This window comes from Mauremys mutica, chromosome 17, assembly GCF_020497125.1.
Source record: "Mauremys mutica isolate MM-2020 ecotype Southern chromosome 17, ASM2049712v1, whole genome shotgun sequence".
In the NCBI taxonomy this organism is placed as follows: Eukaryota; Metazoa; Chordata; order Testudines; family Geoemydidae; genus Mauremys; species Mauremys mutica.
This window is the reverse complement of record NC_059088.1, coordinates 25,463,642-25,477,569: the sequence shown is the minus strand read 5'-3', so window position 1 is coordinate 25,477,569 and position 13,928 is coordinate 25,463,642. Positions and strand designations below refer to the sequence as shown.

The window sequence follows — 13,928 nt, the reverse complement described above, 5'->3', positions numbered from 1 at the left end:
TCATCAGCCTCACTCTCCAGAGCACGCTGGCTGGGATCCCCCTGGGGGTGTCAAAGCTAACTGCCTGCTGGGTTTGCATTCCCGGGGATACTGGCGCCCAGCGGAGAAGGTACGTCACAGTCTATGGCGCAAGCTAGCTGCACGGTCAAGAATAGAACTAGGGAGATTACAGGTCTCCTGCTCCAAGCACCAGACTGCTCTCCCCTATCAGGAGCCGAACCCTAATTTATGTTCCTGGCTTGGGAAGGGAGTGTGGTCTAGTGGGTAGAGCATGTGGCCTAAGCCAGGACTCCTGGGTTCTATCCAGTCCCCTGCTCCAACCATGACATTAACCCTTAGGGGTCTATGTAATGCATACCTCTTGGACGGCCAGAGTTACAACGTAGCTGTGTCACCTCTGAACTCCAGCCACAGCTTGGTGCATTGACTCCACCTCTGTTCTGTGCTGCGGTTATGCTCAGCACAGAAGCATCCCCATGGGCGAAGGCACCAGGGCTGGTTCCCTACCTGATAGTGGAGCTGGAACTTCTCCATGTCGATCCCCATAAATTTGGCCTTCACCTGGAACTTGCCGGCTTCCCCACACGGAATGATGTCGAAGATCACGTTCCGGAACCTGGAAGGGGAGAGAGTTAAACGAGGGCAACGGAAAGGCTGAGACAGCAGCGCCCGGACGCCTGGGTTCTAGTCCCGTTCTGGAAGGGGAGTGTTGCTTAATGGTTACGGGAGGCTGGGAATCAGGACTCCTGGGTTCTAGTCCCACCTTCTGCCGCTGATCAGCTCTGTAGCCTTCACTCTGTTTGCTGTTGTACAGTGGGATAGATTATACTCTGATTCACAAGGAGTATATTCTAACAACCAGACTTGGAGGAAGAAAGCACGTGAGATCATCTCAATTGCTCATTTTTTGGCCAGCTTCAATAATTTTCCCTCTTACACTGCCCTGCCCGAGGCCCCTCTGACTCACAGCCTCTAGGCTGAGGCTGTCAGCAAAGGGGAAGTGAGCAGAGCCAGGCTGAGATGACCAGGTCTTATCACACGGGCAGCTAACTGAGTGGCTGTTGGACTGGGGCAGCTTTCAGACCGGAGCAGCACTGGTGGCGGTGAGGCCACTTACTGGCTGACAGGCAGGTCTTCTATCTCCAGCAATACGCCCTTCTCAAAGAGCCGCGCCGCCGTGTAGTGCAGCGACTGCTGCTTCTTGCTTTTCCCGTTGAGCCTTAAAAGAAAAGGAATTGGGGTGGGAGTTAGACGCAGAGAACGCCGGGGGCTGAAATGAGGTCACGCAGCAGCCTGCCTGGTACGCGATAAACGCAGAGAGTCGCTTACACTGACTCATCCGACTCACAGATCTGGACCTACAAGTCAGATCTCCAGTGGGGCCGGAGGGGGGAAGTCAGTGAGGTGGGGAGAGGCACAGAGGGGTTTCCAGATTAAAGGGATGCAGGGGAGAAGGCTCTTGAGCCCAGAGAGGAAGTATGTGCTGGATGAGCAGAGGAGGCCAACTAGCAAGGCGGCTTATGAGGTTAACTAAAGAGGGATGTAATGCTACATACAGAGTGGGGAAGAATTCCTTCCTGACCCCTGATCAGCTCCCGCCATGAAGCATGACATTCAGTTACCCTCTGGCTTATCCTGCATGAGGGTTGGCAGTTACAGCTTTGAGCTCTTTTCCGGCCCATACGTAGCCCAACGTACTTGCTGCTGGCAGCCAGGTTGCCCAGACACGTCCGGATGTACTGATTGTAATAGTCGATTTGCTCCTCATAAAACGAGGCCTTGGAGTTGAGGCCGCGGAGGGTCTGCCGCAGTTTCACTAGCTCCCCCTTGCGGTGCTGCCGGTAACGCCGCTGATGGCGGATATCCTGGAGCACGGGCAGGGATGAAAAAACAAAAAACAAACAAACAGCTGGAAAACCCCTTGCCTTGTGCCAGTTTACCGAAGTGAGAATCACGGCGACTCCTGCGGGGTTACATAGCTGACCGCAAGCTGAACGCCAGTCGGATTCTGGGAACAAGATAAGGACTACGTGGCTTAAAGTATTGGATTCCCTTTCAGGCACTTACAGGAACGTTCCGAGTGGCCGCCTACGGGCCGGATCTGGCCCACTGAACAATTCCATTCGGCCCCTGAACGCCTCCGCCCCCTCCAACACTAGCTGCTCCTAGTAGCTCTGTTGGACAGATCAGTATCGAACGTGAACTCCGTTATTGTCAGATCTGAGCACTGCACAATCAGTGTCTTTAATCCTCATCCAAGGTCACGCAGGGAGTCTGTCTGTCTGCCGGAGCCCTCTGTCTGTCTGTCCACCCTAGCGATTAATTTGGCTCCCATCTGAACTGAGCCCTTCCAGTATTAATGGACTCTGTGCATCCAACACCTTCGGCTTATCCTGTTATTGAGCCTGTTCCCAGTCCCCTGGCCTTCTCCTAGGTTCTCTAAGCCGGGGCAGGCTGCAGGGCGTGGTACCTTGGCCATCTCGTTGATGATCTCCTGGTACTGATTGGCCGAGTCCACCACCCCCAGGCTCTCCAAGTGCCGCAGGTTCCGGATGACTTTCCGCTTCTTCTCTTCCATGGAGAGCTGGCTGTTGCCAGCCAGGGAGCGGTTGCGTTTCAACCTGTCCGGGGTCTGGGCCTCGCGCAGGGCCCGTCTGTGCATCTGGTGGTGATGGAAGGCTTCCTAGAGAGAGGGGGGGGACATTTCTTCCATCAACATGGCACCTGCGGGAGCATCCCCAGAAGCAGGTTTCGAGACTTGGAGGCCGCGGGGAGAGCACAGGAAGTCAGCCCCCCAGCAACCGCACACACGCACGAGCCTCAGGCCAGAGAGAACTACGCCTCCTCCCTGAGCAGAGTGAACTCCGGCTTCTCAGACTGGGTGGGGCACAGGTGGGCCGAAGGGCTCGACAATGCTCCCGCGCCAGGGTGCGATTGTCACAGGCTGGCCTGCCCCTTTCAAAGGCCAGGAGGCCACTGGCCAGCCCCGGTTCAATTATTCGCCCCTGAGCCATAATTAGCTGCCTTCCAGCCTAAGTGGGATTAGCTGAGCTCAGGTGACAGCCCGATAAACAGCTGGGCCTCAGGAGAGGGCAGAGACCATGCTGGGCTCCTGGAGAAGGCCCTGATAGGGTGTGGAAGAAGCAGGAGACTCGGCTCTATCCCAGAGCGGATAGGGAGGCTGAAGGAGAGCCCAAGTGGGGCAGAAGCAGCTTTTGTTTGGACTTGTTACCCCGGAAGGGGTTAAGTTTTAGTCGGTGACTTGGCTGGAGGGCTAAGTCAGGGCATCAACTCCAGCTTGTGTGGGGAAGGCTGAAGGGGCCCACCTTGGAGGAGGAAATTTAGGCCGGGAGTGCCTGCAGCACCACCACACACGACTAGCAGGGGGCGCCATGGGGCAGCCACACCTGTGCTATATGCTCTAGTGAAGCTCCTCCCCTTTGCAATGATGTGTGCTTGCAGTATATATGTCAGCCAGTAGATGGCACTGTGTGCTGTAGCAAGCTCTAGGCAGGGTGTTAGCCCCTGGTAAACAAAGGAAGCAAAGCTGGGACTCGAGCTGGGTGAAAGCCTGTTTGTTATGTGTAGCGGTTGTCTTTAACAAACACCTCCTGTTTAAGACAGGCCTGCGATTCACCCAACCCCCAACATCCCCCACTGCTGGCCAACCCCTCTCTGCTATTCTCCACCCCACCTGATCCTCTGATGCAGGTGTCCGTAAGATCTCCAAGAGGGAATCCCCCGTCTGGGACTGGATCACGTCCACTAGCATCTGTTTGGTGCTAAAACAAAAGAAAGGGAGCACAAGTTACCCGTTTTGGTGGCTGCGGAGGATGGGGGGTGGGTTGAGCTAGTTAGCTGCAAGGCGATGAGCCAAACAGTGGAAGATTTCCTTGCAAATGCCACTACCAGGACATTTAAACATAGCAGAGCAAAACCAGGACTCCAGACCAAGATGGCCCTTTACTGGCTTGACTTCTGAGTGTCAGAAAAGCTTCATTGAATTCCTTGGGCCACAGGGTCCCTTTCAAAGGAGGACGCACCACGGACTCGCTGGATGCTGGATTGCCACGTTCAGAGGGCCGCTCTCACCTCAGCAGCAAGCTCCTTGTATCCGCCTCCTCGCTACTGGCCTCCACTGCATCGAACTTGTTGGTGAGGGTGAGCGAGACCTCCTGCTTCCCGAGCTGGGCCAGCACTTGCTCGGGGCTGCCATCGCCTGGATTCGGAGCGCTCTCGCCTGCAAGGCCAAAGAAAGCCGGGAGTAGCTACTCGGTCATTCATCAGGGAGAGGTGTGATCAGAGCCAGAGTGGGGGAGATCTGGGTTCTACACGGCACCCTGCCACTGCTGTTTGCAGGGTAAATCAATCAGAGCCCCTCTGTGCTTCTGCTTGCAAAGCAGAGGCTTTGATCAATAAACCATCCCACATCAAATCAGACGTCAAGAATTATAACATTCAAAAACCAGTCGGAGAACACTTCAACCTCCCTGGTCACTCGATTACAGACCGAAAAGTCGCAATACTCCAACAAAAAAAAAACCTTCAAAACAGACGCCAACGAGAAACTGATGAATTAGAATTAATTTACAAACTGGACACCATTAAATTAGGCTTGAATGAAGACTGGGAGTGGATGGGCCATTACACAAAGTAAAACTATTTCCCCATGCTAATTTTTCCCCTATTGTTACTCACGCCTTCTTGTCAACTGTTGGAAATGGGCCATCCTGATTATCACTACAAAAGTTTTTTTTCCCCTCCTGCCAATAATAGCCCACCTTAACTGATTACTCTCGTTATAGTTAGTATGGTGTAGCGAGTCGGTGTGGCTCCCCTCCTGCCCAGCAGAGGGCACCCCCTCCCAGAAGCCCAGCTGGGCTGAGCCACCACTTCCTGTCCCCGCCCCCCGGAAGTCAAGGGGCGGGACAGGAAGTAGAAAAGGAGAACGCCAGAGCTCAGTCAGGAGCCAGCCACCGCCGCGAGCAGACGTGCCGGCCGATATGGCAACACCCATTTTTTCCATGGTGTGTGTGTGTGTGTGTGTGTGTGAGAACTGTATTTTCCACTGCATGCATCCGATGAAGTGGGTTTTAGCCCACGAAAGCTTATGCTCAAATAAATTTGTTAGTCTCTAAGGTGCCACAAGGACTCCTCGTTCTTTTGGCTGATACAGACTAACACAGCTATCACTCTGAAATTATCCCACTGAGTGGTACCTGGTGCCATCTTAGTCCTTGCTAATTAGCAATCCTCCCAGCTCAAAGGAGGAAATGTAATAACCCCGAGCATCATAGAAATAAGTAATGGACCCTCCCAACTTGATCATAAGGATGAGAAACAAATGGATGCGACAGTACTGCCCACCCCACGCAGTCGAAAAACCCACAAGATGGGCTTAAAAAAAAAATCAGGAGGAGATCTAACATATAAATAGGGTTCTCTTTGCCTTTCTCCACCCCCACCCACCCGATCATAATGCACACAGGTCATGTTTTCAAGCTTTTTCCTGCAACTACGAGGACTAGAAACTTGGTTTTCTAAAAAGAACGTGAGTGGAGGTTCTATCAGTCGCATGACTGCAGGGGTTGAGGCTTTAAGGGAAAAACAAAAACCCAAGGAGGTGGCAACACTAGTTACTCACCTAACAAAGTAAATTACTTGGCCCAGGTGAATGGAATTTAGCCAGGCTACTTTCAGAGGTGGTAAAAGGCAATATATGTTCACTTGAAAGAAGACACGAGGGGAGGGGCGTGCTTGAAACTTACAAGGGGTCTGCACGTACCTATTAGAGACTGGACGGTAGGCAGCTCATCAAGGTCTTCCAGAAGCTCATGCAGAGGGTCCTTGTGATCGGGCGAAATGGAGTCCTGATGCTCTAGTAACAGCTACATCACCAGAGCGAAACCATGAGCGAGGTGGAGAGCACAGAAGGAATGAGATTAAAAACCGTATTCCAGACAGCAAGCGCCCCACCATTATATAAACCAATGCCTTGTCTGGAATATGGCACGTGCACCGCTCACCCCACGTCAAAAAGGAGATTTCTGAACCGCTCTCTAATTCTGCAAAGAGCACGCTGAGACGCCTCGGCACCGTCCCGCCGCGGCGAGGTGGCAGTAAGTGGCAGGAGCAGGGCACGCAGCCACTGCCTCGCTGAGCCCACGGGCAGGAGCAGAGCTGACCCGACCCGGGGGGGGGAGAGGGGGCAAATGGGTTTGTTTTCCGACCCCACCCCCAGCACTTGTCGCAGGTACTGGTTGGGTTGCCGAGTCCAAGGTTTGAGTCCTTTATGGTGATGGGCACCAGCGTGAGCCCTCCTTCCCCTCCCGACCGCGGCAACGGGTGCAAGGCAGACGCAGAATCCTTTCCAGACGGTAGGTTTCGGGCCCCTTTACCTTGTGGGTGTTAATGAGCTCCCCCGCTGTGATGTAGATGACCGGCTTGGCCACAGCTACCATCTCCGAGTACTCATCCACATTAAACCTTTCTTCCGGCTCAGGGACGGAACAGGCAGCACAGATGAACTTCCTAGGGGGAAATGGGGGGGAAGTATCCCTTCCGTGACTGCTGAATCCAGTCCAGGATTTAGGGCGAGTAGGGAACAGGCTGGGGAACTAGAGAGAACCACAGGACCTGCCTGTGTTGGGCAGCCTCAGTCAGGCCTCTGTCTTCTGTATCCTCAGGGGGGTAAAGCAGGAATGATACTGTAGGAAATTTCACTGCAATGTTTTATTGATCCAGTGACGGGAAGCAACAGCTGCTGAGCATGCAGCAGCTTATCCCAAAGCTACGCGGTTTTTCGTGTCTTCCTGTGGCCCAGGTCGCACTTCGAGACGCGATGCTGGGCTAGCTGGATCCCAGGCTGGCGAGTGCGGCGTTCCTGGCTGCAGGCTATGCACCCATCATGCCGTACGGTACGTTTGGCTGGGGGCTTACACAGGGGATGCCTACACTGCAATCAAAAGGTGTGAATGCAGCACATGTAGACATACCCGAGCTCGCTCGGATCTCGCTACCTCAAGTGAAAACAGCAGTGAAGCCTGGCTAGCAGGAGTTGTACAGGTCCACCCGGGGAACACAGCGGATTAGCTGCAGCGTTACTGCTATTGTTACTCGCACTAGCTCCGGACTATCTACACGCCCTCTGATTACCGTACAGTACGGTACAGTACACTTCACAAGCACAGACGCCCCCCGGGTTACGCAAACCCGCCTTGCGCAAACCCGCACTTCCGGAAAAAGTTCCGTAAGCTAGAGATAGGAGGGGGGTTTGTTTTGGGTGAGTTTTTTGGCGTAATGGTCGGGTATACGTTTCCGACTTACGCAAAATTCGAGTGACACAAGGCGGATCGGAGCGGAACGCGTGCGTAAGTCGGGAGGGGTCTGTACAAATCTTGGGCTATGAGAACCTGGTTCCTGGATCGTACCTTGAGCCTGCTGCTGCCCCAGGGCCAGAGTAGCTCCTGCTGCTGGGCACCGCAGTCCCCCCCACACCTCCCAGCAGGACTCTTTCCCTAGAACAAGCCCCTGGCTCTAACGAACAAATGGTTTGGCTCCCCAGGGGTTCGTTATAGCGAGGGCGTACTGTATCAACCACATGCTCCGTCCTGTGTGTTTTTGTCATGCATTAGCCAGCGGCATGTGCTTCTGAGCACCCAAACAGGCTAGAACTCACCAAGCAACGAGGCGTGAAAGGCAGGAGCGCTCTTGCGTTACCATGTCCTGCATCACCCTCTCCTGCCCCTCTAAGAACACACAGCTCCCACTTCTAGTGCCGTCTTCCCTCAGTCCCCCACTGGAGTCATGGAATGGAGGGTGCTGACTGAGCACCTCACAGGATCGGGCCCCTTCCAGCAAACCCTAGAGATCTGACGCTCTTTGGGGGCAGGGACGGTCATTTCGTTCTGTGTCTGCGCGACACCGGGCACCGTGGGGGCTTGTTCAGGACTGAGCCCCCTAAGTGAGGCTGCGATACAAACAGTCGATCAACCCTGACGACCCTGGTCAATTTCAGGCCTCAGCCTGGGCCAGGAGCTCTGTGCTGCTCCCGGTGCAGAGAGACCCTCTGCCACTTCTCTTCTGCTTCACAAGCTACCGCATTAGCCAAGTCCATCAGCTGTCCCCCCGAGAACCAGGTGGAGAAGCAAACACATGCATTCTTCTAAGTGCCTAAAAGGTTTTTAATTACGGACTAATTTATTCACTGGGGCCGAGGGGAGTGCCAGGAATGCTGTTTAATCATTGCACATTCGTTTTTACTCTGATCTGCTTATTGAATCCTGACGTACCGAGGGGCACACGCTAATTACTCTCAACTGTTGCCAAATGCCAGAAATGACAGAGGACAGGGGAGAAGAAGGGGCCGGGGGGAAGAGTTGAATAGAGTTTTGACTCTCTTCAGGGACAGTTTAAATTGGACAGCACAGAGGAGGCATCATTGCAATGGGATCTCGCACTGTGTGTGTCTGTATTAATTTAGAGCTGAACTGGGATCAGACCAAAGCCTTGTCTACACTAGGAACGTTTTGTCGCGTTCATTGTACTGGGCCTATTGAAAGTGATACAACCCCACCTAGGATGGATACAGTTACCAGTAGAAAGGAGCATAGACTGGAGAGTCGTGCAGGTTTGGAGAGCTAACATAAATTATGCTGATCTAAGTACAGTAGAACCTCGGAGTTACAAACCCCAAAGTTACAAACTGACCAGTCAACCACACCCCACATTTGGTACCGAAAGGATACAATCAGGCAACAGCAGAGACCCCAAAAAAAGAAAATACAGTACAGCATTGTGCTAAACGTAAATGACTAAAAAAATTAAAGGGAAAGCAGCATTTTTCCTCTGCCTAGTAACATTTCAAAGCTGTATTAAGTCAATGTGTAGTTGTAAACTTTGGAAAGGAACAACCATCCCGTTTTGTTCCGAGTTGCAAACATTCCCGAGGTGTTCGTAACCCTGAGGTTCTACTGCACAGGCATTCTGGTATAACAGAGGCCACACTATGCTTTTACTGGTGTAGCTTGATCGGTTTAAAAAAAATCACTCCCCTCATTCCTATTAATCACTTGTATTCTCAAAGTGCCTTGAAGCCTGAGCCACGGACCAGCACCCCACGGTGCTGCCTGCTGTAAAAACACAGAACAAAGAAAATGGGCAGAACTGGCCCTAAGTGTAAATCCTCTTTTCCACCCAGGTCCCTAGCTAAGGCGGCGGCTGCTCTCAAAACTCAATTAAGCTTTGCTGTTACCCCAGCTTTGCAGCAGCACTAGGCAGAGGAAGCCTGGCCTTGTGGTTGAGTCCTTAGCTTAGAATTTGAGACCTGGATTCTGTTCCCAGCGCTGCCACTGACTCCCTGCAGGAGACTCAGCAAGTCGCCTTGTACCTCAGTTTCCCCATTTGCGAAAGAGGGATGAATAATAGCTCATGTCGGCCTTGTTTGTTTCAATTAAACTCTTTAGGGGATCGGAGCAGTCTCCCTAAATGTACGTTCAGCACCTAGCGCAATGGGACCGTGGCTACAACTGCCACCGCATGGCACCAACCTGAACTTAGAGTGGGTTTCTTCCAGGTACTGGTTCACCACCCGCAGATGGCCGTTTTCCCCCTCAAACATCTTATTGGCCGCCGCGTGCTGCAGGATCTTGGCAATGGAGCCCAGGTTGCGCCGGTGCTCCGGGTGCAGGGCCACGCCGGCAGAGATATCAACGATATCGAAGCCGTCCGGAGCCACCACGGCCGGGTTCATGAAACGGTAATAGAGCAGGTTCCCGACAATCTAGAGTGCAGGGAGCAGAGAAAGGGAAATATTATTACTAATGATGCCTTGCTCTTATTGGGCTCTAGTCTTGTCTGGATGCTGCCTAAATGTTTGTTCCAGGTTATAACACATTGGTAGTTTCCTGTACAGCTTTACAGTACGGGGCCTATGAAACACAGTTCAGGAGTTCTGATGGCAACCCACAGGGGGCAGCAATGCACACACTCTAGCCAGCTCATTACCCTAGGATTATCCCTCTTACACAGATGGGGAAATGGAAGCACAGAGCAGGCATGTGACTTGCCCAAGGCCACATGGTATAACTGGAATCCAGATCCCCTAGGCCATGCTGCCCCTCTGACGGGATACTAGAGGGAGGGCAGGACGGCTATCCAACGCCTCTCTAGTCTTGATGTTTAGAGGCAGCCAGCTGCAGAGACCTTGCTGCTGTCACCTTGCCCAGCTATCTACGTCCTCTACGCACCTTGCAGATATCCTCCTCGCCGGCGTCTGGGAATTTCTCAGCCAGGGACGTCTTTAGGACTTTGGCCACGTAACGCATCCCGTAGCTAAGAGAAATCAGAGAAGAGGCTCATCACGTGGGCAGAGGTCAACCAGCAGGCTTAGAGTCACATGTGCTAAGGCCAGAGCCTGTTAACGATCATCTACTCTGACCCCCTACACAACCTCTCCCAATGGTTCCTGAATCCAGCCCAGGACAGCAGATCTGCGGGAAAGCTTTCCAGTCTTGAGCCGCTGGGGGAAATCCACCGCATCCCTAGCCCAGTTGTTCTAATGGCCAATTACCCTCCCCATTAAAAATCTGCTCCAAAGCGCGTTGGTGTCTTTGGTCTGTGTTTGTGCAGCACCTAGCACCGTGGGGTCCTGGGCCATGACTGGGGTGCCCCGGCACTGCAACAAACACAGCGACTTGGTACAAGTGATGTCTCCACTGCCAACAAAGCCCCAAGCCAGGCCCGGCTCTCCCTGGGCCAGACCTTGCCTAAAATGACAGTGTAAGCTCTTTGGGGGCATCTTCCTGCACGTCAGGCCAGCCTGTGATGCCATACGCCACCCGGCGAGCCTCTCCGAGAGCTCTCAAAGCCCTCTGCTGTCTCTTAGGTCATCTCCATGGCACCACCCTCTTGCGAATGGAGATGCAGAGTATTACTCAAAGTATTATCTCCATTTTACAAATTGCGGGGAGGGGGAAAACCGAGGCATGATTTGCCCAAGGTCGGGCAAGGAGGAAGCCCAGGTCTCTCCAACTCCCAGTCCCACATTTTGACTGCTAAATCCCACTCCATTACCGGGATGTGAACTGCGGAAAGGAGAGTCGCACTCCAGGAAAGGCAAATGAGTCAGAACAGACCCACACCCCACTTCTGCATCAGCGAGACGACACCTGCCGCAGGAGACGCCTCCCACAAGGCTCGCTAGATACGTTCTTCCTTGAAAGCACCTTTGGCATTAATTAATTAAACTAGCACAAAGAATCCTGCCTGACCCCTTTCCTCTGCAGGTCTGAGCGCTCCATGGAGGAAGGTCGGGACTGTCATCCCTGCTTTACACATGGGGAAACTGAGGCACAGAGCAGCGACATGACTCACTCCAGGTCATACAGCAAGTCGGGGGCTGGGAGTAAAACTCTAGCTCCCAGCCCAGTACCCTCTCCAGTAGGCCACGCTGCCTCACCGGCTGTAACAGACGGGCCCAGGGCTACCTACGGAATTTTCTCCACGGAAGAGGTGATGGCAGAGAGGAACTTGTCCGTCACCGCCAGGAGGTTGCGGATGGAGATGTCCAGCCGACGCTGAACCTCGGGGTGGCTCAGGGCCTGCTCGGGGCTAACATCATACGGGAGCTTGCTGCGGACAGAAGAAAGACACCCTTAAGCGTCAGCACAGGGCAAGCCAACGTGGCCTCTGTGGCGAGGCTGGGCCTGGGCGGAGCCTGACCTCTTTTGTCCGCTCTGAGACTCCAGCTGGTTGATCCAGGCCTTGTAGATGTCCACGGGGTTGGTGCGGATGCTGAGGGTTTTGTCCTGCAGAACCTCCTGCACGGGGCTGCCCAGGATCTGGCGCAAGGCGTTCTGCCCGCGGGCGTTCCGGTAAAAGCTCACCACCAGCCGGATCACGGTGGGGTTCCCCGTTAGGATGTCACGGAGCTGGTCGACTTTAGACCTGGACGGGGCGGGTGGGGTGAGAAAGGACAAAACTCTGATCTGGGCTCCAAGGTGCAGCAGCACAAATAGCCACTGAAGACAAGCAGCGCAGTTACTGTGCCTTAGGAATCTGCCAAGCTGTGGAATCAGCCGGCCGCCTGGTACCACTGCCTCCCTCCTGTGTGTATAGATTAGTCCAAGGGGGGTGTCCATGCCCCTCAGAGAACTTGGTGCTCAGACTCTAAAGGCCTGGCTGCACTAAACCCAGAGGTGTAACTGCAGTACGTGTAGACACACCTGAGCTAACTTGGGCATCAAGAGCAGCGAGGCCACGGACGCACGGGTTTGCTGCCTGAGCGCACCAAAACCTAGCCCGCGTCCTTGCACTGACAGCTAGGGAGCATCCACGTGTCTCAGAGGGTTCTAGGAATACCAGAGGCATCCAACCGAGACGGTTTCATCTGAATGCAGGGAAGAGACAGACCACCAGCTCCTTAAAAGACAGACAGGCCTTCAAGCCCCGGTCTTGGCCTCCCTAGCCGATGGTACGTGCCCGTAGCACTTACCTGATCTCCTCCTGCAGGGCGGTTTTGAAGAGCTGAAGGAGCAGGTAGGCCTCTCTGGGGTTGGACGCGTAGTTGTAGAGCGTGAAGACCACTGATTCCATGAACTTGGTCGACTTGTTCTGGGGCATCTGGAAAATCAGCTTAGCCAGGTACACAGGGTGGGTCTGCGGACAGAGGAGAGGCGTTAAAGAGGAGAGCTACCCTGGGGTCTGAGGGCTGGAACAGTCGGCGTGGTCTGGTGAATATAGCCCTGGACAGGGAGTCAGGAGACCTGGCTTCTCCTTGCAGCTCTGCTGGGCGACCTCGGGCAAGTCACTTCCCCTCTCCGTGCCCTCCCATCCTTTGTCTTGCTTGATTAGACAAAGCTCTTTGGAACAGGGACTGTCTCTTGCTCCGTTCACATGCAGGCCTGGAACAATGGGGCCCTGATCGGTTATGGCCTCTAGGCGCTACCATAACACTAGATAACAAATTAACGCCCATCGCAGGAAAACTAATGAGCAGATCCCAGCGTCGCAGCCCCCTGGGGTGCACACGCGCGTCCCTGGGCCTGGCTGGGGCAGGTGACACAGCATCCTGTGACGGTAGCTCAGCGGTGGTGCTTCCTTTTAAGGAGGGAGCTGGTCCAGACAGAGAAAGGAGCCCCCAGGGGAGAGGAAGGAGCTGAGGAGGGAGTCTGCACAGAGCATAGGGCCAGAAGGGACTGTTGGATCAAGAGCCCCCGGTGCCAGCAGTGCCCAGGTCCCTGCAATGGCAGGGAATTGATTCGGCGAACCACCGCCCGCTCCTGCATCAGCGAAAAGACGACAGTTGCAGCAGCCGCTGCCTCCGCTGGGTGTGGCTTTAGGAAAGGCCAGGGCAGCAGAATCCAGGGTTTCCATTTGATCTGATGCCGACCTGTGGGTAACCCCATGCCTTGAAGATGGGGTTGTGCGCGGACTCCCTGAGCCCACATGCAGTCCCCCCAGGGAAACCGAGGCAGCAGGCACGTGACCAGGTGGGTGGGGTGGGAGGGGAAGCAGACTGTTCCCACCCCCCCAGTAACAAAGCGGCCCCCCCCACACCCAGCTCACCTGCAGCAGGTAGAAGAGGTGCTGATAGGCCTCCAGCTTCTGGCGCTTCTCCTTGCTGAGCGACTTGAGCCCCTTCTGCTTGTCGATGGCCATCAGGTTCGACAGCTGCTCTTTGTTCTTCTTCGTCAGCTTCTTGCAGTGGGAAACCACCTCCTGTCATGGGGCAGGCGAGCAGATAAGGGGGAGGGTAGCAGGAGCGCCTAGGTGATTTAGGAGCATCCACCCCATTGACGTAGGTGAGACCGAGTGACTTGGGAGCACAGGTCTCATTGGATTTGCAATGGGAATTGTGCTCCTAAATCCTCTGGGAAAATTCTACCCCTTTGGGCCTTGGGAGTCATGCAGTTTTGCCATTTACACAC

At 54.2% G+C, this 13,928-nt stretch overlaps 1 protein-coding gene across 1 annotated transcript in view; it reads right to left on the bottom strand.

The window, feature by feature from the left end:
- IQGAP3 (IQ motif containing GTPase activating protein 3) overlaps positions 1–13,928 on the bottom strand; it is a 44,011-nt gene that overhangs the window by 6,542 nt on the left and 23,541 nt on the right. Inside the window, exons 24-37 of the mRNA XM_044990696.1 lie at positions 13,567–13,719; positions 12,494–12,657; positions 11,722–11,946; positions 11,491–11,631; positions 10,248–10,332; positions 9,549–9,781; positions 6,399–6,531; positions 5,786–5,888; positions 4,093–4,240; positions 3,695–3,782; positions 2,471–2,683; positions 1,699–1,865; positions 1,118–1,219; positions 508–616 (exon numbers count right to left, since the gene is read on the bottom strand). Of these exons, the coding sequence (XP_044846631.1) occupies positions 508–616; positions 1,118–1,219; positions 1,699–1,865; positions 2,471–2,683; positions 3,695–3,782; positions 4,093–4,240; positions 5,786–5,888; positions 6,399–6,531; positions 9,549–9,781; positions 10,248–10,332; positions 11,491–11,631; positions 11,722–11,946; positions 12,494–12,657; positions 13,567–13,719 (2,064 nt within the window). The remainder of the gene's footprint in view (positions 1–507; positions 617–1,117; positions 1,220–1,698; positions 1,866–2,470; positions 2,684–3,694; positions 3,783–4,092; positions 4,241–5,785; positions 5,889–6,398; positions 6,532–9,548; positions 9,782–10,247; positions 10,333–11,490; positions 11,632–11,721; positions 11,947–12,493; positions 12,658–13,566; positions 13,720–13,928) is intronic.